This window comes from Malania oleifera, chromosome 1, assembly GCF_029873635.1.
Source record: "Malania oleifera isolate guangnan ecotype guangnan chromosome 1, ASM2987363v1, whole genome shotgun sequence".
In the NCBI taxonomy this organism is placed as follows: domain Eukaryota; kingdom Viridiplantae; phylum Streptophyta; class Magnoliopsida; order Santalales; family Ximeniaceae; genus Malania; species Malania oleifera.
The window spans coordinates 133,871,537-133,899,179 of NC_080417.1; the positions used below are offsets into that span (position 1 = coordinate 133,871,537).

The following is a 27,643-nucleotide window of genomic DNA, read 5'->3' on the forward strand; positions in this document are numbered from 1 at the left end:
ATATACCACATGTCAAAAATTGAAAGGCTAGGCACAGCTACAACATGGAGGGGCTAGTTCCTCTCATAATTTCCCCAGTGAAACCTAAGTTTTTTTCAAACCTAAAATCAATGAATCTATGAAAGCTTGCTTGAAATCTAAACTTACTCTCTGAATCCACAAATTTGAATTTGTTCAAGCACTATGTCCCTACCCTTAAATTTAAGTAATGGAGTCGGTTGAGAGAGAGAGAGAGAGAGAGAGAGAGAGAGATTTAGGGTTTGTTGGCAATTGGAATTTTTGGAGTTTGACAGTTGAAAATTGCAATGAGACAAGTATATTACACAAAGAATGCCCTAACTAAAAGCCTTGCATGCATTCATGCATGTCTTGTTACATAACAAATTAATACATCCCGTAGAAAAACAAGGAGAAAGAAAGGGGCATCACCTACAGCTACCTCATTCCCTTCTAATTCCCATGCATGCAGCCCCTCACCACCCCACCACGTAAAACACGTTGAATAACACAAATTAATTAAACACCACCACCCTCCTCCCTCCCCCACCCCTTCAATTCTTTCCTCTCCTTTAAGTTAGGGCCCTAAATTAATTAAAACCCATTATTCTTACTTCATATAAAACTCTCTCCCCCAACCTCCCTCCTCCCTCCCCTCCCAATTAACCCTCGTCGGCCCAATAGACATGGCTCTTCAATTTTGGCCAGTTCTCCTCCTCTTGGCCTTGCCTTTGCCTTGGTCGCGGAGTCCACCGCTTCCCTCGGTGACACCAAATGGAGCTTCCCTCACATCTCCGGAAATGGTGGCTATAACGGCCTTGTTGAGGACTGTAGCGGCACGAAAAAGGAGATGATGATGAGCTCTGAGGCCTCCTATCGAGGCCTCACCCAAGCCCGGAGGTATATTAGCTATGGCACGCTCAAGAAGAACAACGTGTCGTGCAACTGCTAGGGACAGTCTTACTATAATTGCAATGGCAGCGGGAAGGCCAACCCTTACAAGCATGGTTGCAGCTCCATCACGCGTTGCACCAGAACCAACAATTAAAATGAAAAGATCAAAAAAGGAGAAGATAGAAAGGAGAGTTCAAAATTTATTTAATATTTTATGTGTTTGGTGACAATCAATGATAATTGAAGAGGAGAATTAATACATAATAAGAATACATACATACATATATATATATATATATATATATATATATTATAGTGTTCTAGCGATGAGGTGATTATTTTTTGAGTTTAATTGGTATATATGAAAGCTTCCTCTTTTTAAATCTGATCATGATTGTTGTACTAGACATTTGTGTTACTAATTTGATGTGGACGAAATAAGAAGAGTTCATTGATTGATTAATTAATTAGCTTGGATGGCTTTGGAGGGTATGTCTTCTTTTTCTGTTCTTCTTCTTCTTCTTCTTTCTTAAGGTTTGTGTTGCAAATGAAATACTGGAGAGGGATAATTAATTATTGAAGTTTGATTTTTGTAGATGGGCTTATTATTATTATTATTATTATTATTATTATTATTATTATTATTATTACATAGGAACTTCAGCCACCAACGAGCCCTTCGGACCCCCTGGTGTGGCACCAAACCTATAGATCAACGTCCTCCACCCCTAGGTCTCGCTGATCGGGGTAAAGTCCGGAATGCAGATACGGCTTCTATGCATCAGTTGGATGTTCAGCTAACCCGACCACTGGGACACATCTCCATTACCATCCACAGTCCCTACTGGCTCAAAGAGAACTCTCACCATCCACGGTCCACGCTGACTTACAAAGCGAACTCTCACCATCCACGGTCTCCGCTGGCTCATAAAATAAACTCTCACCATCCACAGGTACCGCTAGCTCCGTGAGTGTATCTACCTGGAATTGAACCCTCGATACTCCTTCTTACTTGCTGATATCTTTCCACCGCGCCATGCCTGTGGGGGTTGATGGGGATTTAATTTTGTGTTTCTGTTGAAGGTTCCTTCCTTTTCTTTTCTTTTTCTTTTCTTTTATTTATTCTCTTTTCTAGGGCAGGAGGAGGGGTAATCTTATATCCTTTTTCATCTTTCAAAATACTTATAGCATTAAAGTCACAAATTTTAACTAATAGAATGTTTCTTTGGAACAATTAAAGATTCATAAGAACAAACAAAATAAATAACATTACAAGGTACGATTTTATTCCTTACTTAGATGATATATGATACAAAATAAAAAGCTATAAATTGTAGCTAGACCAGAGATTTTTACATGGAAATTAGTAGGTGGTGTTACCTATTTCTTATTTAGGTTCAAGAGAGCATGATGAGTGCAAGACGGGCAACTAGTGAATGTCAACATGGCAATGCACCATTGTTCAAATTGAGTTAAACCACATCTCACGATCTTCAATGTTTTTTTTTTTTTTTTTCTCAAACTGAAGTTCATATTGATATAGATTACACAATCGGAGATGATTTATCTTCCATTTACCTAACCTAAACCCATAATTAGTTCAACTTTTGTCAAAATTTATCGTAAAATTTTGAATAACCAACCTTTTTTAATCCATCTTGGTTCACAAGAAACTTTGGTAATTAATAGGGTACAATTGCACACCTTCAATGTGTGTGTGTCTATATATATAAATGAAGTGATATTCACCACTTGATTAATCAACTCAACTCCTGCACAATCTATATTGATAATTATAGGTCTACTAGTCACACATATCCTTAGAGTATGGAGACATCAAACCAAAGCCACCTTTAAGAGGAATATCTTTTCACTTTCCTAGTCCTCCAGATTACACACAGTTTGATTTTATTCGAGCATTACAATACATTTTTACACCATCTATCCTAACAAGTGATTGAGCCTTTACTATTAGTTCCTAAATCATCTATTGTAGTTGTTCTTTGTCTCTTTATTCTTTTTAATTTTTCAAAGACCCTCTTCAAAATTTGAAAAATGTGAGTGAAGGAAAGGAAAGGAAAATGTGAAAGAAAACACTTTTTTATGTTTGAGAAAAGAAAAAAAAACAAAAAATATACCAAATCAATGAATAAAATTTTAATTTTAAGCTTAATTAACATTGAAATTTTCTAATTGTTGAATTATATTAGAATAATTTTTTGTTTTTGGTATTATTTGGTATAGACTGAATATAATGAAAAATAAATTTCCTACTTATTTTTCTATCTTTTCCTTTCCTCCATCCAAACGAACCCTAATTATTTTTAGTTTATGGGAAAAGCCCAATTGGGCTTAAACTGCACGACAAAATAGCCCATCTCCATCCGAAATCCTCTCCCACTCTTCCCAGGATTAGAACAAAAACCTACAACACAAGTCCTCGTTCTAACCTTTAGAAGGTCCCTAAGAAACTTGATAGAAGTAGCTAAATTTTCAGCTAAAGATTTTTAAAACATTTAAGATTTTCGGACACTGAACATAATCTATCAGATTTGCTTACAATACAATGCTCTTAAATGATTAAATATGGAGAACTTAGCCTCGAAAAAATATGGTGGATTCAGAATAGTTTAGTGATTTATCTCCGAGCAATTTAATCCAAAAGATTCATGGGCAAGGATTTTTCCATGCTAACTCGCATATACAAGAGCTCTTTGTAGGAGGAAAAAAATACACATGAAAATGAAAAAGCATTGGCATAATGCTGTCAAGAATTATAATTTCTGCAGCCAGCAAACACCGCCAAAAACCTCAGTTTGTCAAAAGAACCACCATCTCCTTCGCCGAGTCCTCTGCAGCAAAAATAGAGTAAGAATAAAAGATGCAGCCAATAAATTTGAGAACAGCAGAATTTCCAAATACATGTTTGATTGCGCAAAGACATTTCCATATTGTTAAACAAGAGATTGGGGCATCATTCTTTTCAGATCATAGGCTTCAAAAGGTGCATGTAACTGTCACATTCTAATGTGAACACATTTACTCATGTAGTTGGCAGGGCCTAGTAAATGGATGATGCATTCTAAAGGTGTCCTCTGCCTACCAAGGTGGAATCTAAACAAATGAGTTTATTTTTTCGAAAAAAAAAAAAAATGAATCAGATGTGAAGGGAAACACACATTAAGAAGTGGTAGCATCTGCACATTCGCATTCACAGCAGGAGTTCTAAAAACTTGGAGCCCAAGTACAAGACATGAAGAGCGCGATGCATGGTCCTGGGCATACTATCTCAGAAACAAAAGCTTCTCCAATACTCAGTCCTCTAGCTACCATACCTAGAAAGTGTATAGAAGCTCATTTAAATGTAGATGCCATTCATGATTGACAGCAAAAACACAGTACTCCATTCACAGAGATTGCAGGTCTGATCTACCTACAAGGTATTCACTGCCCGATAGCCAAATGTAGTTTCGAATATAACTCTCAAAATCCAATTTGCATCCCTCAAACTGGACATTCTGACAAAATTAGAATAGCAAAACCCCCTGGGTCAAAATCTGGAACTGACTGAATAATTCAAAGGCCACCAATTGACATGTGGTTGGCTGAACTATATAAAGGCGAACCCTGCAATTTTTTAGAAGAGACCGTGATTAAATAAAGGGAGCCAAGAGAATGCCAGCACAAGCAATACGAATAGTACTCACTTGAAGGAATAACAAATTACTCCCAAAAATGTCCAAAACAGTGCACATTCATCACTTCCTGTCCACTATAGCAGGAGTCTTGAGCCATCTACCATCATTCCAGTAAGAAAGGGGGGGGGGGGGGGGGGGTTGGGGTTGGGGAAGGCAGTGAGACGGATAAAGTAGCACTCCCCTAACCCTTCTCTATGTACAGCTATTAACACCTTTCTAAGGGTTCACAACCAGCCCAGCCACAACTAAGAACATATCCCAAAGTCGAGCAACAAGGTGGGGAGCTGGTCAGTCCAATCTGTGCAACTGGAGATATCTGACTCAGTCTCCTGCTTGCAAAGGTTGAAGTTGTATTTTCTTCAACATAATTTACCTCTTTTGATGATCATCAATCCTTTCCCATGATGCTTTCTGAGCAGAGAAACCACTTACTTTTAAGACTTTCAAATCACCTTTGAAGGAAAAGTTTTCCAGCTACCTTCCAAGTTGGCTTCAACAATTTCTCCCAAATAAGATTTAACATCAAAGTGCCTGCATTAGTTAGTCCCCAAATAGCACCATCCACCCCCTAGCCAACCTATGACCGTACAAGTTAAAGATGAGAAGGGCTCTGACTCCCAATCTTGCCTGCTTCTCACAAAAGGCCAATTCTAATTGACGACTGAGAAAGATGAGTCATATAATACCTCATCAGAGCATCCTAATTCCCATCCCTTACCATCCTTCCTATTTAAGGTCTGGAACAAACAAGTTATAATAATGTGAGACCCAGGGACAGAGAATCAGCAAGTGTGCAGGCAGTGTGCTCACTGGAAGTGAAAGAGAGGAAGGCTCGTTGAGCAATGAGCGAGGCTGGGGCGGCCTTTGGCAGACCTCTAGCTTGTGAGGGAACAGGCCTAGCCCTGGACACAGTTAAACAAGGAGCATGGAAGCTGGTGACCATGCACCCGAAGTTACAATATGGATGCAGAAAGGACTGCAAAGGTAGTCGACTGCCAACAGAATGGTGGTCAGCTAACAAACGTTCACGGAAGAAGCACCTCAAATGAACACTGCAAACAGCTGGAAAGCTTCATCCTATGTTAAAAACCTGAGAAGAATGAGATGGTTATAACTTTTTAAGTTGAATAAGCACAAGTAACCTTAAGCTTAAACTTCTAGCTCAGTTGATGAGCACAAGTACAAGGCTCTGGCTTATTCACAGCGCGTTTCTGCAGTGAGACAGTCATTACAAATTAAGTCAAATATTAACATTAAAAATTAAAATTTAAAGTATGATCCCATTCTCGTAGAAAAATCTAGGTTTTTGACTCAATCAAACATCATTGTTGCAAAGATGTATGTTCTGTCATTACTACACAACATTAACCAAACAATCAGATCCAAATTTTCCCTTAAAAAATCCACGAAAAAAATTCAGTTGATGCTTGGACATATCTTTGAGATGTTAACCCTAGTAAGCTATAACATTAAGGATAAAGACAGCCTGGAGCATGCTCCCACATATGAGGGGTCTGGGGAACGGGTAGAGAACACACAATCTTACCTTGCAAAGTAATATATGAACAAGGCTAATACCTCATAACACTCAGAAGAGCCTCGCAATAAATAATTAGTCCATGTAATAGATGATCGTTCGATTAATATATTTGCAATTTATACTCGATTTAAAATCACAACCCAACAAAAAACATACAAAGAAAGAGCAAAGAAAAGAAAAGAGACAGACCCTTTGATCCTGACTTTCTGATTGAATTATGATAGGTTGAGAAAGGACAGCACTGTCAATATTTTGAATGTATGGCCGCACCTTCTCTTCCAACATCTCATTCAACTGCAAAATAGAATGGATAGGTTAGTTCTATTAATAAATAAAGAAGAGATTTCACTAAAGAAGAAAGAATGTTAAAAAGGAAACCAAGAAATTCTCATTAGAAAAGGAAATGGAACAAAAACAGAAATAATAACAATCAAAACACAAAGCTCGTCAGTCTCACAATAGTTCCAAAAAACACAGCCCCATTAAAGCACCAGATGCAAAAGAGCAAAGTGAATCCATAAAATGAATCCTATTCCAGAACAAAGAACATGTCATCTGCTTGCCCATAAAGATGCATTTTGTTCAAACCAAATTCCCCACAAAACTGCAAATCCCACATCCACAGAGCTGTGCCATCTCTACTACTATCACCAAAATGTGCACAGGAAATTGAGAACCAATCCACCACAGATTCCAGGAAAACTCAGTTCCATCCAACTGAAAAAAACAAAAAAAAAACAAAAAAAATAAAAAACAAAAAATAAAAACTTACTCCAGCCCATCGAGGAGAAAGAACAATGCAAAAAGAGATGAGAAGCATATTGTGAACTGTCAAAACATAAAGTACACAGAGATGCAGCCTTTGAAGGCCTCCTATTCTGCAACAGATTATTGGTAATTTGGTATTTAACTCTACAAAGAACAGCCAACCAAATAAATCCTTAATAATAGAGGGGCTTTGGCCTTCCAAATACTACGATGAAGCAGAAAGGACATGTTACCATGAATCAAATGCTCAGAAAAATATGTACAAGAATAGACCCCCCATAGAATCTAAAACCGATGAACAAATGTACCTCCTATTAAAAAGACAACAGCCCTCCGACAACAACAACAAAGAAGACAGCTACTCCACCTCCCTATCTTTAAGATCCCTGCGAAAATGGAAATCTCAAGAGATAAGGAAGAAATGACCCCACCAAGGAAAGACAATACATACGAGGAAAAGAAATGAAAAAAGCACAGAATCAACTGACAAAATGTCTTCCCCAAAAGGGAATAACTGAATATGACAACCATAACTACAACAAACTTGGCCTAAGACATAAAGAGAATATAGATCCAAGGACTCCCAAAACATCATCTAATTTCCAAATTTGAATTCCACCCTTTTACCTGCATGCTGCATGCCAACTTTACTTTTATAATCTTGTTCCAAAGGAAGTTCTCCTCTAAGGGAAATCACCAAAGCCATTTACCCGTTAAAGCAAATAAAAAATGCTTTTAAACACTCACTTACCAAGACCTTCTTATACCAACAATAAATCTCCCAACTAACCAAATAATCCATCCTCTCCCAGAACACAGATCAAGGAAATCTCTCATAATTCTCTCAATACCTCTAGCTACCCCTGCGGCAATTCTGAAAATAGGTGTTAAAAATTAGTAAAGATGTACATATGTATATAGACACACAAACACACACCAGATCACAGGAAATCTCTCATAATTCTCTCAATATCTCTAGCTACCCCTGCAGCAATTCTAAAAATAGATTTAAAATTAAAACAAAAAACAAAAAGCCACTCTAAAATACAACACACCGAAGAAACCAACCCCAAAGATCTAGCGGAACTAAGATTAAAACCTGCAATCCCACTCTTCCCAAATTTATTTTTAAACCAAAAACCTGCTCAAAAAGTTGTAAAGCAGTAAACACATCAGAGAAGACTCTCTATGATCACCTAAGAAAAGAAATAGTGTCATTTGGAAACTAAAGATAAAACATCACAACCCCTCTCACTCCCCACGCCAATTCCTCTCACCAATCCTTCTATCCACAGCCCTATCTACCAATCTACTCAAGACATCAACAACAAGAACAAATAAGAAAGGAGATAGCAGATCCCCCTACCTGACACCTTTCAAAGCCCTAAACCATGAATTAGGTTCTCCATTAATAATGACTATCTAACAATTGCAGATTATGCACAATGAATTTGCGTCGAATCCTTAAGCAGTCCGGGCCTATTCTCTTCAAGAGCGAGGAAGGTGTTTCTTTTTCCAGGATGAGTAGTTGGGGTCATTTGTTTGTTGTAGATTAGTTAAGAAATAAGTGGATATAACGAGTTAGTTTACGTTGTTAGTTCTCAATTTTTCTGTGTTCCAGCATATATAGTTTTTATCTACAGTGGTTTAATATCCAGAATTTACTTGTGTGGACTAAATCATTCTGTACACATTTTTAATAAAAATCAAAATATATTTTCCATGTGAATTAAAAAAAAAAAGTAAAATAGCAATAAAATTCCTTAAAATTTTTAAAAAATAATAAAATTTATCCATAAAATATCTTCACAATTTCCAACCTTAATATATAGTAGATCATCTTTAGAGCACTAAAGTTAGTTTTAAAATATGACAATTAAGTAAAATCATTATAATTGATTTCCAATTTTATTATAATATTTCTAATTTGTATTATTTTGCATTTTCATTTTTCTAATCATATTATCAATTGTTACTTGTCCACAAGGACAAACAGCTTCTTAGTTTTGGATTTTAGTTTACATTTTCTGGTATTATTTTCCTTAATTTTTGGTAGTGCTATCAAACAGCCTCTTAGTTTTTCTGTGTTAGTTGGGTGGGTCATCATTTCTTAAGACTTTAAAAAATTAAAATTAAAAAGAAGAATAAGAAGAAAAAAATTCTCCAGGTCCTGGACCTGTTCCTGTTCATAAAATGGCACCCTAGTGTTACCCAATGCAAGGCTTGGTTTGTTGTTGTCGTTGTTATTGTTGTTGTTGTGTTACCCAATGTAAGATCTAGCTAATAGAATGGTTTGTGGGGTCAGAGATGTTTGATATGTGGTGTTTGTATAAAATTCTTTTGCAGTTACTATTGAGATTTTTTATTGAACAAATGACCTAACACAAAGATAGGTCTCTCCCTCTATTTTTGATACATTTCAAATACATTATAATGACCATAATACCTTTACCAACTCTCGCTAATTAATACAGCACTAACACATTTAATAAATAAGACTAAAATAACCTTTAACACTCCCCCTCAAGCTGGAGCATAGATATCATATGCACCTAGCTTATTACAAATAAATTTAACATGAGCAACACCCCCCCCCCCCCCCAAAAAAAAAAAAAAGGCTTTGGTAAACAAATCAGTGACCAGCATGTCAGACTTCACATAAGTGGTAGTAATGAGCTTCTGCATAAGTTTCTCCCAAACAAAATGGCAATCAACTTCAATGTGTTTCATTCACCCGTAAAAGATCAGGTTGTAAGCAACATGAAGAGTAGCTTGATTATCACACACCAACTCTATAGACTAAAAAATGGGGAAAACCCAATTCTTTGAACATGTTTTTCAACCAAACAAACTCACATATAGCGTGAACCATGACCTTACACTCTAACTCAACACTCAACCAAATCACAACAGTTTGTTTCTTACTTTTCTAGGAAATCAAATTACCACCAATGAAAATATAGTACCCGATTGCAGATCTTCTATCTGAAGGTGATCTAGCCTAATCTGCATCAATATATCCCTAAATATAAGTGTGATCATGATCTCGTTATAAGAGACCTTTCCCAGGTGCACCTTTGAGATATCTCATGAATTACTGCATCCCAATGATTTGTCCTCGTAGAATCTAGGAATTGATGCACAACACTTGTTGTGAAAGATATGTGTAACCGAGTGACTGTGTGATAATTCAACTTTCCAACAAGTCTCTAGTATCATCTAGGATTAAGAAACAAATCACCTGTATCCGACACTAACTTGATGCTGGGATCCATGGGTGTATCAACCATTTTGGATCCCAACAACCCAGTCTTATCCAACAGATCAACAACATACATCCTCTGTTACAAAACAATTCCCATACAAGGTATGAATACTTCTATATCCAATAAGAACGGTCCCACACCTTTGGTTTGAATCTTATTTTGTAGAAAATGTTTAAGGTTCTAAATACCTTGATCATCATCACCTATAATTACAATATCATCCATATGCACACTAAGAAGGTTCCTACCTGATGAAGTACGACAATAAAACACAAGGTGATCCACTGCACACTATTGAAGGCCAAATTCAAGTACTACAGCACCGAATCTACCAAACCATGCTTTGAGAGACTATTTTAAACCATATAATTTCTTCTTGAGCCAACACACTAAGCCTAACTCCCCCTAAGCAACAAACATAGGTGGTTGCTCCATATAAACCACCTCCTCAAGATCAACATGCAAGAAGACATTTTTCAAATCTAACTGATTCAGAGCCCAATGACAAGTGGTGGCCAAGGAGATGAATAGACGTACTAGTATAATTTTGGCAACAAGAAAAAAAATGTTAGAATAATACAAACCATACACCCATGTATACTCCTTAGCAACAAAACGTGCCTTCAAACAAGCCACAGAACCATTAAGGTTGACTTTTACATTGTATACCCAGCGACAAACAACCACAGATGTGTCAGGAGGAAGAGATAGCAATTCCCATGTATCATTGTCTTGTAAAGCATTCATCTCTTCAATCATGGCATTCCTCCACCCAAAATGGGCTAACGCTTCCAAAACAGACTTAGGAATGGCAGCAAACAGTAGAGTGGTAACAAAACAATAAAACGAGGGTGATAAGAAGTCATAGAAAACATAGTTGGACACGAGATGTTATATACATGTGCGTGTATCAACATCGTGGGGAATATGATCATCAAACAAGGAAACCAAAGGCATGGTAGTAGAAGCTAGAGGGGGCTCTCTTCCTTGGGGCCATTGTCGTGAATACACCTATAAATTAGAATGATCGAGACAATGAGAAGGACTCAAACTACATGGAGACACAAGTGGATGATTGGGTAAAGATAGCAAACTAAAATCTGGAAGATTTGGCAAAAGAAGAGGCTCATTGAGATTAGAAACACTTAGGGACTGAGTGTAGTAAGGTGTATACTCAAAGAAGGTAACATTTGCAAAAACATAGAAGCGATTCAGAGTAAGACTATAACAAAGATATCCATATTGAGTATATGAGTAGCCCAAAAAAGACAAACTTCATAGCACGAGGACCCAACTTATCCACTCAGAAGTTAACTAATGAACAAAGGACACATTCAAATATATGAGAAGGTAAAGAGAATAGAGGTGAATCAGGAAAGAGAATATAGTAGGGAATTTTACTACTAAGAATTGAGGACGACGACACGTTGATAAGATAGCAAGTAGTAAATACAGCATCATTCCCAAACACTTTAGATACATGCATTTGATAAAGGTGTGAGTGATTTCAAGGATATGTCTATTTTTCCTCTTTGCAACCCCATTTTGTTGAGGAGTGTGGGCATAGGATGATTGATAAACAATACCAAACTAAGTCATATTAGCGAATTGAGTACTAAAATACTATTTGAACTGGCAAACCAAATTGAGTCTTTATTTTATAACAAAAGGCAAAAAAAATATAAAATAACTCAAAACGATATTTATTAAATATAGCCAAGTTATCCTTGAATAATCATCCACAAAGGTTACAAAGTGTACCAAAAACACAACTCTACTAGGAGTCTAGGACCTCAACATCATAATAGACCAACATGAAAGGGCTTGCAGCCAGTTTATTGACTTAGAGAAGCAAAAGCGACACGATGATGCTTTCCCAACTAACAAGACTCACAATCAAGACTAGACACAAAACGCAAATTAGATAATAGACATCGGTAAATGAAAATTGAAAACTAGAATAACCATGCATGGCAAAGGCTAACCTCCCAAAGCCAGATGCAGGAAAAGGAGAATGTGGGCTGAAGGAAGCACGAAGGACGCATGAATAAACATCGGTAAATGACGGTAACTCTGCACTGCTAAGTATCTAGGACCAGACTGCCTCAAACTCAGGTTTCAAACACCCTAGAACTCAAAGAACTGTCATCTGCTCCCTCTGCTTCTGCATCTCACGAACATCGGTAGTTATAGGTTGCAAGCTGTTAAGCTCCTCATGAATACATTTCATCTCTAAAATACTCTATAATGCTCCTATCTCCCTATTGTAACTAAAAGTACACCTAAGATAAATCATACATACATGTAATGTTACTAGCGTACAAAAGCTTGGCATAATCCCAAATCTCCTTGCATGTATCTAGATGCATGCACATCTATGCAATCTAGGGCTCCATCAAGTTCCACAAGAGAGAAACAATCAAAGCATCCTCTTGAATCTACTTCTTTTCTCTTCTCATCAGAAGGATCATACTAGAGCAAGTGATCACATTTTCCTAATCCCGCTAAATAAATCCTAACAGCCTTAGATTGCTGAACGTAATTCTTTCCATCGAACTTTTCAGTTGTTATCTGCGGCAGCGATGAAGGAAACATATTTTTGGGATTCAGAGACTCCATCCCAACATTCACAAACTAGACCACTATCAAACAATAGGAACAATAAAAACTAACCAAGACAGCCACAAACAAGGTGAATCACCAGAAAACCACCAACAAGCTGATATAAATCAACTTATGGAACACTGCCACTGCTCCAAGAAACTCATAAATAGCCTCTACGAATGCTGAACAACAACGAACGGATTACCATGAGTGTATAGTCGAAAAAGGTTGGATCTTTGAGCAAAACGCAAGCCCAGTCCCTAGATAATATGCTCTAGGGAAGAAATCAAAACATGCTGGAGGAAAAAAGCAGAAAAAGGTGGCCTGAGGCACTCTCACGCGCCAGAACATGGGGTCGGGATTAACAGCAGTTGGCTGGCACGTGGTGGCACATGGGTAGGTGTCCAGTGATGGGATTTTGTAGGGTTATTGTTCAGTGGGTTCTGTTTCTGGCTATATGGTTGGTTTTATGGAATATTGAAGGATTATAGTGGTTCTGAGAAGGGCAATAACAGGAGAATGTTTTTCCAATCGGCAGCTGTGTTTGGTTTAGCAATAGGGTTTAGGTTGGATCTTGTTCTAATACCATGTTGAGATTTTTTATTAAATGAATGACCTGACACAAATATAGGTCTCTCCCTCTACTTATAATACATATCAAATACATTCTAATGACCATAATACCCTCACTGTCACTAATTAACACAACACTAACACATTTAAGAATACTAAAAGACTAAAATAACCATTAACAGTTACAAAAGGGGGGCGAATTTTCTTTCCATGTTTGAGCAAGCTGCAAAGATGGAATCTTATTTGTGATGGCATTTGTGATCATAGTTTTAAAACCCAGTAAGATCACTAGGTTGGTCGTACCGATCAAACTGGCAGGTTAACCTAGTTATCTAACCAGTTATGTCATTATAAGATAAGAAATAATTTTTAAATTGTATACATACGTATTTGTGTAAAAATAATTTTTAAAAATATAAATTCAATAGTTTTCCATTTTGTTTAAAGATTTAACACATGAAAAATCTGAAGAGGTGGTTAGAAACAATATATTTCACCTATATAACACAAGCTGAAGGTTGGCTCCTTGGTTAGGATCTCTCCTTCATTCCTCTTTAGACCAGAGGAATAGAATCCCCACACCTTCAATTTTTTTGCATTACATACTCATTAATTAACACAATGTTCTAACCGGGTCAACTCACCTGACCCACCGAGTTTGATTAGTTCAGGCCAAGTCGCACCAAGTCAGCCGGTTTGATTTTGGTTTGACTTTGACCAAATCCTGTTCTAAGATATTGCCTGGACCTCCACCACCAGTTTCGATCGAACCTGGTCCGACCGTCCAGTCCAGGCCTGAGTTTGTTAACTATGGTCAAGATGGTTGTGGTGGTGCCAGTAATTCATGCAACAGTGGTGGTAGTGACACCATTAAAGAGCATATCTGTACTGCAGGGCATAACAGTCCACACGTTTCTGTGCGAGAGCGTGCACTCACGTGCGTATGTAGGAGTTCATGTGCACGAGAGAGAGAGAGAGAAATCTAGGCATTAAAGAAATGAAATTTGATCAACGAAATTTTCCTTTCTTAATGATTGTAAAGTCTCATACCAAATTTCTAAAAATATACCATGAGGATGCCAACCATATTCTAGAAGCCATTGAAATGTAAAAGAGGCAAATATATATATCCTTACATCAGGTTGTGAAAATATAAAGTAGATGAGACCTAAGTTTCCATGGTATTTTAGACAACATCAATATTAAATAAACAAACATGGTATGTGTTATACAAAATAAACAATATTATTTGATGTCAAGAAGAAATTGTGACTATGATAACATGTTGCATTTACTTCACTGTTTTTTTTTTAGTTTTTTATTTTGTGAAGCTCTTTCACTCTAAACCCATGCAATCTTCAAACAATACTAACCTTCTCTTGACGCCATTTTGTTTCCCATTGTGCATCCAAGATCTTATCAGCAATTTCTCTTTGGGCATTAAGAAGAACTGTCATCTCATATAATTTTTTTGGATCTTTAAGATCCTCTGCACTCCAAGAAGATGCATTCAGTGGAAGGTTCAGCTCCTGCGAAAACTTAACAATTAGTTGGTTTACCATGAAGATGTAACCTCCATGTTCTTCATGTGTAGTGCATAAGCATCTCTCACCCACATGCTCTTTTTAGGGGCGAGGGTCCATCAGTCCATTTGATTGGTGTGAGTTTTTAAAACTAAACAAGAGCAACAGATTTCAAAGTATATTAAGGCTGTGTTTGGGAGCATGGACTTTAAGCCTTGGATTTGGACAAAACTCAGTACAATTTTGTATAAAAATTTGTCCAAATCCATACAAAACCAAATCACAAGCTCCCAAACATGGTGTAAATCTCTCTTTTATTTTCACCAATCATTCTCACCCCTGCCTCTTTTTTCTAAAACCCATTTCTTGGTAGAAATGTACACATATGTCAAAAAATAAGAACTAGAAGATGCAGAATGACAATGAAGATACGCACACCCCAATTTTGTGGTCGTGGCGGAGGATTAAGCTTCATGACTTCTGCCTCCAGAGCCTTCTTGGCCTTGTAATAGGGGATGTTTTTCACTATAACAGGATCATCCCTAGCTCGGACAGGATCTATGAAGAATAAGCCCTGTGAATGGCATATATTTTAACTTAAGGAATTTCGTAAATATTGACATATTAGCTTAAGGAATTTTACAGGACCTATAGAGATCAAGGCCATCAGATAACAAAAAGATATGGTTACAATAAAACATATAAATAGCAAACAAGATAAATAAATATAATTTGAACAACGGAAGAATGGGTTAAGCCCTGACATACCATCACATCAAGCTCGCCAATAGAGAGAGAGAGAGAGAGAGAGAGAGAGAGAGAAGGAGAGCACCAGCAGTAAAACTATTAAATAAAATTCTCATATTCATTTGTTACTCATTAAGGTGTTGAAGACACCTCAAAATTTATACTAGTGTTCATAGTACGCAGCAAATTTTGCAACAAACTTCAAATAAAATTCTAAAATATTCCATAATTTATAATTAATTTCAAAGAACAAAGTTTCAACAGTCCAAACTTAAACAATTACAATGTGATACATCAAAAGAAGAAATAAGTAAAAAGGGACTGATCTCCTTGTTTAATCATGAAATTTTTAAGGTAGAGAGCCTCCTCTAGCTTCAACTCTATGCCTCTAGTTCCTTGTCTAGTGATCCTATTTCTCAAGTGGTTGATTCTCCTATTGTTGCTCAAAAAGGTAAATGCATTCATACACAACATCCAATCTAATTTTGTTTGTTGGCAATTTCTCGTCACCTTCATACTACTGTTTTTTTAGTACTTTGTCTTACGTTGCTCTTCCAAAGTCTATTTCTGAAGGCCTATCCCATTCTGGGTGGAGGAATGCAATGATAGAAGAGATGCATGCACTACAAGATAATGATGCTTGGGACTTGGGAGTTGGTACCTCTTCCTCCTGTTAAGTCTATGATTGGTTGTTGTTGGGTGTACACCATGAAATTCAATCTAGATGGTTCTGCAGTTCGATTGAAGGCCCACCTTGCTGACAAGGAATATACTTTGGTGTCTGGTTTGGACTATTCAGACACATTTTCTCCTATCGACTATCATTAAACTTGCCTCAATACGTTTGTTCATCTCTTTAGCCACCACCTATCACTGGCCTCTACATTAGTTAGATCTAAAGAATGTTTTCCTACATGGTGATCTTCATTCTTCAGGAGGAGGTCCATGTGGAGCAACCACCTAGGTTTGTTATGAGGGCCCTACTATTATGATTAGGGCTTCCATTATACCCAATTATTCAACAACATATAAGACTCGTCTCAGGAGACAACAATTTTGAAGGCTTCCTACTCTGCAGCAGATAGTTGGTGTTAACCATATTAAATACCACCAGCCAAACAATTGCTTTTATCTTTGAAGGAACTTTGGCCTCCCAAAATTTCCCAATAGAGAGGAAAACCACATCAACTTTAGTAAGAACGATAAGCAAAGAAGACAACTCCACCACCTCTCTATCATTTTAATCCCTTCTAAAATGAAAGTCACAAGAAAAAGAATACCTCTACAGTATAAGAATGAGGAAATTACTTCATTGTGGCAAGAAGAAAGATGACACAAAGAAGCAAAGTAACATAAGAAAGTCCCCCCCCCCCCCCCCCCCCAACATTGTTTCAAAACCTAATGCAATTATATCTGACCAAATGAAAATTTGTTAAAGGAAGAAAAGAGGGGTAACGCTGCAAAAATGAACCTCCAAGGACTCTGAAGAATTTCTTAAGCCTGAATTAGCATCCCACCCATATGTTGAATGTGATATTACTTCTTTTTACTTTGTACCAAATGGAATCCACCTACAAGGAAACCGCATCAATTAATTAGCCAGACTAACATCGTTTTTAGGCACCACATTACCAATACCCAACCCTCCTTCCTTCAACCAACACCCCATCTCCCACTTAACCAAATGATCTCTCCTCTCCTACACCTGACCAGAGAAAATCAAGGTTTCAAGCAGTCCTTCCTAGATTCCTAAAAGGAGAGAAAAAAATATGGAGGAATGGTAGAAAGGATGGCAGTAATTCTAGATCCTAAAGAGAATAAAACTCCTTTCCAACCACTTAACCACCTTAGCCACCACCAGATCCCAAAAAGCTAGAGAACAGGGCTTCACCCCAAAAGGCCAACTAAGTACATTCTAAAAACACCACACTCAGCTAGGGAGGTAGCTCCACAATCCTCTCAGAAATAAGATTAATCGGCACAATCTCCTTCTTCCCCAAATAAAATCCAAGACCAGAGACCCTCTAAAAAATCTGCAGAAGAGTGAGTGCATTAACAAAAGAAGAAACATAGTCATCTAAGAAATAATGGTTTCATCAGTGAATTGCAAATGAGACACCACCATCTCCTCCCTACCCACCTTAATACCCCTCATAACACCCCTATCTACAGCTTTACCTACTCAACACATCAGCCACAAGGACAATAAAAATTGGTGATAAAGGATCCTCTTTCCTAACCCCCCCCCCCCCCCCCACGCTGGACTAAACCAATCTCTAGCATGCCCATTATAATCACTGAGAAATAAGCATTGGCCAAACAACCTCAGATCCAATGCCTTCTTCTTCTATAGCAAGCATCCCCCACCACCTCACTAACAGTGAAAATAGCATCCACAATCCGTCTCCCTCCGACAAAAGCACCTTGATCAAGAAGAATCGCGACACTTAAGGACAGAACTCAACCTATTATCAAGAACCTTAGCAGCAATCTTATAAATAATGCCTGTTAATAAGTCATAACCAAAACTCTGAAACCTTTATTGACCTACTCTTCTTGGGCACTCGCACTAAGGTAATGGAAGTAGAGTTAAACAATCCCCCAATTTACCATTCCCATGAATCTCATAAAGCAACTTCATTAAATCCTCCCTCACCACATACAACACTGCTCAAAAACAACTGTAGTTGTTTAACAGCAGCTTCTATGAACAAGTATAAGGAACACCAGTGATCAATCAGACAATCACAACTATATACAAACTTACCTGCACAGGATGGGTACGGAAGCTAGTGACTTGCTCCCAAGCTTCACACCCAATTTTATGAGAATAAATGCAATACATGATGTTATGGTGATTGCTCTTTGGAAAACATCTTATATCACTAAAATCCATGACCAAGTAGAAAGAAAACACTTTCCTTGCCTGTTTCTTTGTTCGCAAGTCCCTTTTTTTCGGCAACACTGATCTTTTTACCTCAGCTAGTTTTTCTTTCTGTGCTGATTTTTTTTTTGGAAGCATCTTTAAGTTTTACTTCTCGTAGGTTGGGAAAGGCCGGGCTAGTCATTTAGTTTGATCTGGCAAAGGATTGAAGGTTAATCAGGTTGTGGGTTAAATGAACTATCCACGTTAAAGCATAGAATATACGTCAAGTTTGATATCTTTTTTATTTCATAGAAGATGCAAAACCATCGTGGTTGTTGCAGCATCAGCAGCGATGAGTCTCCAGCAAGACTGCACATGAACAACAGTCGAAAGAGAGCTGTGTGACAAGGCTGCATCCGGGTTTGGTAGAGTCAATTCAGGTTCCTTAGAAATCAGAGAACAGAATTGAAATCGTGGGAAAGGCTATAATTGGTTTTGAGTGGGAATTAAATAGAGGAAATTTGAAAATTAGGGCTCTGGGAGAAGAATAGGGGGTGAACTCCAGGATAAAAGTGTGAGGATTGGGACAGTGAACAGCTTCAGGTGGAAGACAGGATTTGTTGTGAGCACTGAGCAGGCAGAGGTGATGGTAGTATAGCGGTGAAGCTAGCGATGGAACCAGATTGATGCGGGACAGTAGAGAGAGCATGGAAGAGTGGAAGCGAAACAAGAGGGAGAGGAGAACAAAGACAAAAGTAACCTAAAATTCCAAGTTCAAGTCCCAAACCAATCTCCACACCACTCACGTAATAGCAATATTCACACAAGACAGTGGAGAGAAAATGGTCGAGCGGAAGACAAACAAGACAAATACCCTATTATTCCAAGTTCAAGCCCAAGACCGAGCCTCCAAAACAATTACATAGTAGCAATAGTTGAAGGCTTAATATGCTTAGGAACCAGGAAAACGAAAATAGGGAAAAAATTAATATTACTAGGACATTGCTTTCCTAACAAATAAAGTCCTAGAATCTAGTCATTTATGACCTAACAAAAATATACTTGCTAGTTACTGCAAAAATTAGAAAAACAAAAATAAAAATTTACAACAATATCAAAAAGTTCCAATGCCTCAATTTGAATTTCCAGTTTCACTTCTCACACTGCATCATAACTAAGTATTGAACCAAGAGCATGCCTTGCATGTGCCCCTTTTACTGGGTTTAAGGTAAACAACTGAACATTGTTACTTGACCGTCTTCCCGTCAAGAATACATTGGAGCAACATCATTCCATTGTTGCTTTATTATAGGTAGCTTTGTAACTGTTAAAGCTTTATATACATTGTTGGCCCACAACCTAATAGCTTAAGCTTTTAGGTGACATGGTTGTCTAACATGATATCAGAGCTGGTTACCAGGAGGTTCTCAATTCTAGTCTTGTTGCCCGCGTTTATTGTATGGTGCTTAAAAAAGTTATTGTGTTCCCTATCATGGGTGTTATTTATCGTGTGTTTATCTCTCTGCATGCTGTCGAGCTGCACATACAAGGGAGTGTTAAAACTTGATATACATTGTTGACCCATAACCTAATAGCTTAAGCTTTTAGGTGACGTGGTTGTCTAACAGTAACTAACCAAGCAAGAAATTTTGAAATTTAGCAGATGGCTTGTAATTTTTTCTGCAAATATTAAAAAACACTGGACACAAACCATTCAGTTACTATTTAGTGAATACTTTCTGTAGCATTGGTCATAAGAAAATTATCTTACTTCCTGCAAGTGTTCCCAGCCAGGTTTTCGCTTCGCAACCACATCTCGAAGTTGATCATACCGCATAGATTCCTAAGAAAACAGAAATCAGTTAAAGGATAAGAACAAAGCATTGCTTGTATTACAAGTGCAAAACATTTGATTAAAAAAAAAAAAAAACAAATATTGTGAGGAGTAGAACACAAAAATCATGGGAATTGCAATGTTCAAGGTATAATCTCATAATTCTCATTGAAAAAATAATAAGTTCCTAAATTGAGGAGAAAGAATGGACCATACACCTTGTATTGCCACCAAATTTTCTGCTTAACATCATCATCATAATTGAATCCTCCCACAATCTGAGGCAAGGTAATTAACCAAAATGCAGCAATACTGGGGTCTTTCATGCTATCGACTATATGCTGAAACAGTTAAACAAAAAGATTAAAGGAGAAAACATATTAGAATATCTGCAATATATTCAATATGATATTGGCAATAAATTTCCTGAGCATTACACGCATTAATTAGTAAATGCTACCAATCTCAAGTCAACTAAGCTATAATCCAAACTAATTGGGTCACCTACATGAATCCATTTTTGTGGATTCTGTTCTATCGAAGGCCACATTTGTATAAGCATTGATACTCTTAATCTTAAATTTTGTACACAAAGAAAAAACAAAATAAAGAAAATCCTAGCATTTCTCACTCCCCTTAATCATTAAAAAACTACTGCAGGGGCCATGATCATTTTTTGAGGCAAAATTTGCTGTCAAGGCTAAGGCTGCCAGAAGACCACTGAACAAGCATTTAGAACACCATGACAAAGAACTAAAGAGGAGCTGCAAATGCTTCGAGAACCATTAAGAAACAAACCATTTAATTCCACCACTTGTCCAATCAAATTGACTCTCAGCCATTCAAAAAATAAATAAATGAATAACCTTCATTCCAACTTTAAAGGATTCTCAAGAAAACTGCAACCATCAGCAATTGTGATGGTTCCAATTGGAAATATTTTATTAATCCACAAAACCAAAAATTCAAAAAGTTCTTTAACGATGCCATGTAAACTTGTTAATCAAAGCAGCCCAATACAGCAGTCAGAGATGACCAAAGAATTCATGAACAGTACCAATACAGCAGTCAGGGATGACCAAAGTATTCACGAACAGTCCGCGTGATTTGTAGTCCATAGTGTAGATTCGTCGTGGTTTATAGTATAATCAACATCATATGACCTCAAATGAAAAATTCTCAAGCACAATGCATAAGAATTGAAAATGGCCAAACATACCATGGCTCTAAATGTATTGCTGTTTTGAAGATATGTAACAGGATTTACATTGTTTCAGTGACAGCAGTACCTCATTGAAACACAGGCAAATACAGACCCTCAAAAAGTGTGCATAATCATACTGTTTTCAAAATTCATATATTTAAACAACAACAAAACCAAGCTTTAAGTCCCACTAGGTGGGGTCGGCTATATGAATCCTTTTCTACCAATTTATGCGATCATGGACCATTTCTTTTGACAGATTCAAGGATATTAAATTCTTTCTCACTATCTCCTCTCAAGTTATTTTAGGTCTACCCCTACCCCTTCTACGATCCCCAACAGTAACTAACTCAATCTTCCTCACAGGTGCACTATGCAGCCTACATTGCAAGTGTCCATACCATTTGAGTCGTCCCTCCCTTGTCTTATCTTCTACAAGAGCTACACCTAACTTATAGCTGTCCTATAAAACTTCCCTTTCAATTTTAAGGGTATTCTACAATCACCGAGCACATTTGAAGCACTTCTCCATTTTACCCAACTTGCTTTAACTCTATCTTCTCTCCATAATTCTAACTCAGCCTCTACTCCATCCCTAGTTTCATCAATTAATACAATATCATCTGCAAACAACATACACCATGGAACCTCCTTTTGAATACTCTTAGTCAACTGGTCCATCACTAAAGCAAAAAGATAAGGACTCAAAGCAGATCCTTGATGTAAACCTATGGTGATTGGAAATTCTCTAGTTTCTCCATCTATAGTCCTTACACTAGTCATTACTCCATCGTACATATCCTTCATGACATCAGTATACCTATTACATACACCCTTTTTTTCTAAAACCCACCATAGAACTTCCCTAGGTATCCTATCATATGCTTTCTAAAGGTCGATAAATATAATATGCAAGTCCCTCTTCTTTTCCCTAATTTTTTCCATTAATCTTCTTAAAAAATATATAGCTTCAGTAGTAGATCTGCCAAGCATAAAACCAAGTTGATTTTCTGAGACCTTCGTTTCTAACCTTAATCTTCGTTCAACTATCCTTTCCCATAGTTTCATCATATGACTCATAAGTTTAATTTCACGATAGTTATTACAATTTTGAATATCTCCTTTATTTTTGTATATAGGTATTAAAGTGTTTTTCCTCCATTCATCTAACATTTTCTTAGTTTTTATAATTGTATTAAATAAATTAATTAACCATATAATTTCGATATCACCTAAGCATTTCCAAACTACAATTGGGATGTTATCCGGTCCCATAGCTTTCCTATTTTTCATCTTTTTTAGTACAAACTTAACTTCATGAACTCTAATTTTGCGAATAAATCTCATATTTTTAGTCTTTTCCTCATTTGACAATTCTAAATTTAAGCCTTCTATTTGGTTTTTATTAAACAACTTACTAAAGTAACTTCGCCATCTTTCTTTAATGTCTTCATCCTTAACCAAGATAATATCATCCTCAGTTTTTATACATTTTACATTTCCTAAGTCCTTACTCTTCCTTTATCTAAATTTAGCAAGTTTAAATACATCTCTTTCCCCTTCTTTTGTGTCTATTCTATCATACAAACTATTAAATCATCTGTATTTAGCTTCACTAACGGCCTTTTTTGCATCTTTTCTTGCCTCCTTATACTTTTCAAAGTTATCCCTATTTCTACATTTTTGCCACGTTTTATACCAAATTCTTTTTGTCTTTATGGCTTTTTGTACACCTTAATCCCACCACCAACTTTCTTTGCTATTTGAGAATTTTCCCCTTGATTCACCTAAAACCTCTTTTGCTATCTTTTTAATAGAGCTAGCTAATCTACTCCAAAGAGTATTTGTATCTATCCCATCCTCTATAGTCCAATCCCCATCTTTGATCATTCTATCTTTAAATTTTATTATACTTTCTCCTTTTAAGGTCCACCACCTAGTTCTCTTATACTAGTTTATTATATCCTTTTTCAATACATATATCTAACACTAAGACTCTATGTTGTGTGATTAGGCTTCCACCTGGAATAACTTTACAATCCTTGCATGATAAATGATCTACCCTCTTAGTTAAAAAAAAAATCTGTTTGACTCATATTTTGTCCACTTTTAAAGGTTATTAACTGTTCTCTCTTCTTAAAGCAAGTATTCATTATACTAAAATCATATGACATAGCGAAGTCTAAGATCATATCCTCAAGACTCATTTTTGTCTCCATATCCATATCCTCTATGTATCCTCTCACAATTTTTATCATCCCTTCCAACGTGTCCATTCAGATCTCCTCTCATAAATATTTTCTCAGTCCCTAGTATGCCTTGTATAATACTATCCATATCTTCCCAAAATTGTCTCTTAAGATTTTTTGCTAAGCCGACTTGAGGAGCATAAGCACTAATCATATTTATTATCTCTTGTCCAAATACTATCTTGATTTTTAAAATTCTATCCCCTACTCTATTTACATCAACAACGCTATCTTTTAAGTTTTTGTCAATAATAATTCCTACTCCATTCCGATGCTTTTCTTTTCCAGTGTACCAAAGTTTAAATCCTGATTTATCAATTTCTCTAGCTTTCTCCCCCACCCATTTAGTTTCTTGAAGGTAAATTATATTAATTCTTCTTCTGATCATTGTATCCACAATTTCCATGCTTTTACCCGTAAGTGTCCCTATATTCCAAGTTACTAATCTAATCCTAGTTTCCTAAACTAACGTCTTTACCTGCCCACGTCCAGAATGATGCAGGAACCCTCGCATATTTGACACCGTACCTGGGCACCGACACAGCGTGTCACTTCGGGGCAAAGACCTAGCCCTCCCACTTTTCGCTACACCTAGGTGGTACAAGTGCAACGTGTCGCTCATAGGGGACGCCCCAGCAAATATTCGGTAAGGATTCATATTATAGTGATCTGACAAATTTTACGCTGGTTGTCAGCTACCTGACGCAACCCTCCTCCTTTACTTGGCCTTGGGACTAGCTGTATGTGAAAAAATTAGGACATTAAGTGCATCACAGGTGGAATTTTTCACAATTCATATATAGTACATTAAAATGTATTAATCATATGAATATTGACATTATGATGCAGGGCAGCGTCATGGATCTGCTGCCATGAGAGAAATTAGAGAAGACTACAAGAGAGAAGAGAGAAGAACAGAACAGCGGTAAAATACTGCCAAGGGGAGAAATAATGGGAGAAATAGAGAGGAGAGGGGAAGATGAAGAAAGAAGAAAAGAGGAGAGGAAAAGGATACCATTGGGGGAAAACTCACATTCATTTCTCAATTCAAATTCATCAAAAACTAACTCTTGGATGGCTTTCACATCCAATGTACAAGAAAACCTAAGTTTACATAATCACATAAACCTCTATAAATGAGCCCCTAAAATAAATACATATTAAAAAAAACCCTCAAATAAATATTGGTCTAATTAAATTACTCCTAAGTGGGATGAAATCCAATATTCCTTAATCAGCCTCCAATAAGAGTCCATCCATTGCCTACTTCATGTCCTACATCACATTGTTTGCATAATGGGATGAGGAGCAGCAGGTCCTATTCCTCCCCATCCCATGTTTAGTTGCATTATGTGCAATATCTCCCTGGCCCGCCCCTCAACTCAACATGGGAGAACATTATCCCATGGGGGATAAGGTAACATACTGAATATCCTATTAGCTATCGTACACAAAATGAATACGTTATAAAACCTCATCCTTTGATAGCACATACAATCATATATCATATCTTCTCAACCTATCCCTTGTCATCCTACCATTTATAAACAGAACAGTCATTCATTTTTTCACAACCAAAAAAAAAAAAAATGAGTTCATTAAATAGAAAGAATATACAAAGAACAGTTAATCTTTCTTTCTTTCTTTTTTTCTTGAAACGGAGAGGCTATTCATTTAATCATATGTCATCTCTCAGGAATTCTCCCTTGCCTATCAAAATTCTTTCCTAGCTCCGCCTGACAAAGGAACACAATTACAGTTGTATCAACTCAATAAAATCAATGGCAGCTTGAATATTCACAAATGCCCATAGACCCAAAAATAAAAAATTAAAAAGTAGTTAACCAATTACATAGAACTTTACTAGCCGTCAATTCTATGCCTACCATAAAAAACTCTTCTGTTTCTCTCCCTGCGCACCGATCAAAAACTGGTACCAGGGATCAGATGAATTCTTTTACAAGCCCACAGATCCTCCTTAACAGAGCCAGCTGCCACCCATTTGGTTCCACTATTGCTATAGCACAATCCCTTAAAACTCTAGGCCAGCTACAACAAATTAACAAACGATGCACCAACAAGCTCTCCCACCAGCTATTGCATGATCCAACCATTATGCTCCAAACCATATTTATTCTCTAAATATGCTGTCTAAAATGAACCTCCAAAGACACTTACCAAGAAGTGCCTAGTTAAAAAAGAAAAAAATTCTTAATTCTCAATTCAATTCAATTAATCAGTTTTTTCACTGTCCCCCAATTCACCAAGTGAAATTTACAGTTCCCTCACCAATGCACCAAAGGAATATATTTACAATTTTTGTGCCACCAAACTTGGAATGGGCAGGAGAGACAAATAGCTGGTAGATTAGAGAAGGTACTCATAATAACATTCAGCCTGCCCACTCTAACAAATACTTACTCTTCCATCCCATAAAACTCCTCTCAAATCTCTCCATCATCGGATCTAAAATATTTTTGTCCTTAAACTTCACTATAGTAGGAGGACCCAGGTAACGCAAACCCATCGACTTGGCTAAAAAAGTACCCATCCACCCCTTACCCATAAGTTCACTCTTCCCTAAGCTAACCTTCAACCTCAAAAACACTTCAAAACACAATTATAAACAAATAAATAAATCTAAGGTTCAAAATATCCTCCAAGTTTGCCCCACAAAAAGCTATGGCACTGTCAGCATATAGAACATGGACTCTCCAATCTTGCCTACAATCATTGGCCGTGAATCCTGAAATTAATCATCTTCCCTCTACCATTGTCATTATTTTACTAAGCACATCCATCCCCGAGATGAAAAGAAAAGGCAAGAGGATCCCATTGACTAAATCCTCTCAAGGAAAAAAGGAAGTCAGAAGGAACCCCATCAATGAGAATGGAAAACCTTAGTGTAGACTCTAGTTTTCTACTCCAATTCCTCCACCAAACCTGAAATCCATCCTTTCCAAGTCAGAGAACAGGAAACCCCACAAAACATGATCATATGCCTTTTCCCTGTCCAAATTTGTAACTCTCGCTTTGCTCCCTCTACTTAATTCGTCATCAGCCTCTTCATTAGCAATAAAGATCTCATCAGAATTTGATGGATCCACAAATTCTGATAGAACCCCATCAGTTCACCCACAATGACCTTTAATCCTTAAGACCTTAGTTACAAGTTCGCAGATGCAACCCACAAGACTTATAGTTCCAAGTCACTCATATCAACTGCACCTCCTTCTTAGGGATCAACACAAAGATGAGTGTTATTAGTACAATTCACAAACTTACCCAAGTCATGAAACTCCTCAAAGACTAGTGAAATCACCTCAGACCCCCCTCCCTCAAAATTTAAAATGAAACAAAATAAAATAAAACTCTCTCACGCAGAAGGTACAGTAAAGAAATGGGATCCGTGCACCTTGACCAACTTAAGCTCCCAAAGTGTTACTTCAACCTCCGTTTCATCAAAGGAAACCACTGACCACCTGGTCCTCTCCTCCGCAATTTTGTTAATCTGCAACCCTCCAGTAAAAGCTCCTTATCCTCCACCTACAAATAAAGGTTTTCATAGAAATTTCAAAATGGCTTTCTTCAACTTTATTCCCCTTCAGCCTCCAATACACCCCCCCTTTGCTAATAAAATTGCTTTTTACAGTGGTAGCTGGCCAATCTAAGAAAGAATCTGGTGCTTTTGTCACCTTCCCTGATCCAAAGAGCTCTGTACTTTTAACTCCAAATGATCTCCTCCATTTTGATGACATCAACCAAATCCTTCTTCACCATAACTCAATCTCTATGGAAGATATCCATGAATAGATCTCATTCCCATTCATCTCATTGACTAACCAAACCAAACCATCCTTCCTGGCCTTTATATCTCAAA

At 37.1% G+C, this 27,643-nt stretch overlaps 1 protein-coding gene across 2 annotated transcripts in view; it reads right to left on the bottom strand.

Moving 5' to 3' along the window:
- Window positions 1–3,506: 3,506 nt before the first annotated feature.
- The window catches only part of LOC131158068 (uncharacterized), a 33,805-nt gene continuing 9,668 nt past the window's right edge, over window positions 3,507–27,643 (bottom strand). The window contains exons 7-12 of one of the 2 annotated variants that reach the window (XM_058112638.1): window positions 20,529–20,651; window positions 20,248–20,319; window positions 15,300–15,437; window positions 14,714–14,869; window positions 6,319–6,423; window positions 3,507–3,743 (exon numbers count right to left, since the gene is read on the bottom strand). In XM_058112638.1, coding sequence (XP_057968621.1) covers window positions 3,711–3,743; window positions 6,319–6,423; window positions 14,714–14,869; window positions 15,300–15,437; window positions 20,248–20,319; window positions 20,529–20,651 — 627 coding nt within the window. In that variant the 3' untranslated portion in view covers window positions 3,507–3,710. Of the gene's footprint in view, window positions 3,744–6,151; window positions 6,424–14,713; window positions 14,870–15,299; window positions 15,438–20,247; window positions 20,320–20,528; window positions 20,652–27,643 lie in introns of those variants that run through there. The other variant, XM_058112631.1, reaches the window with a different exon arrangement.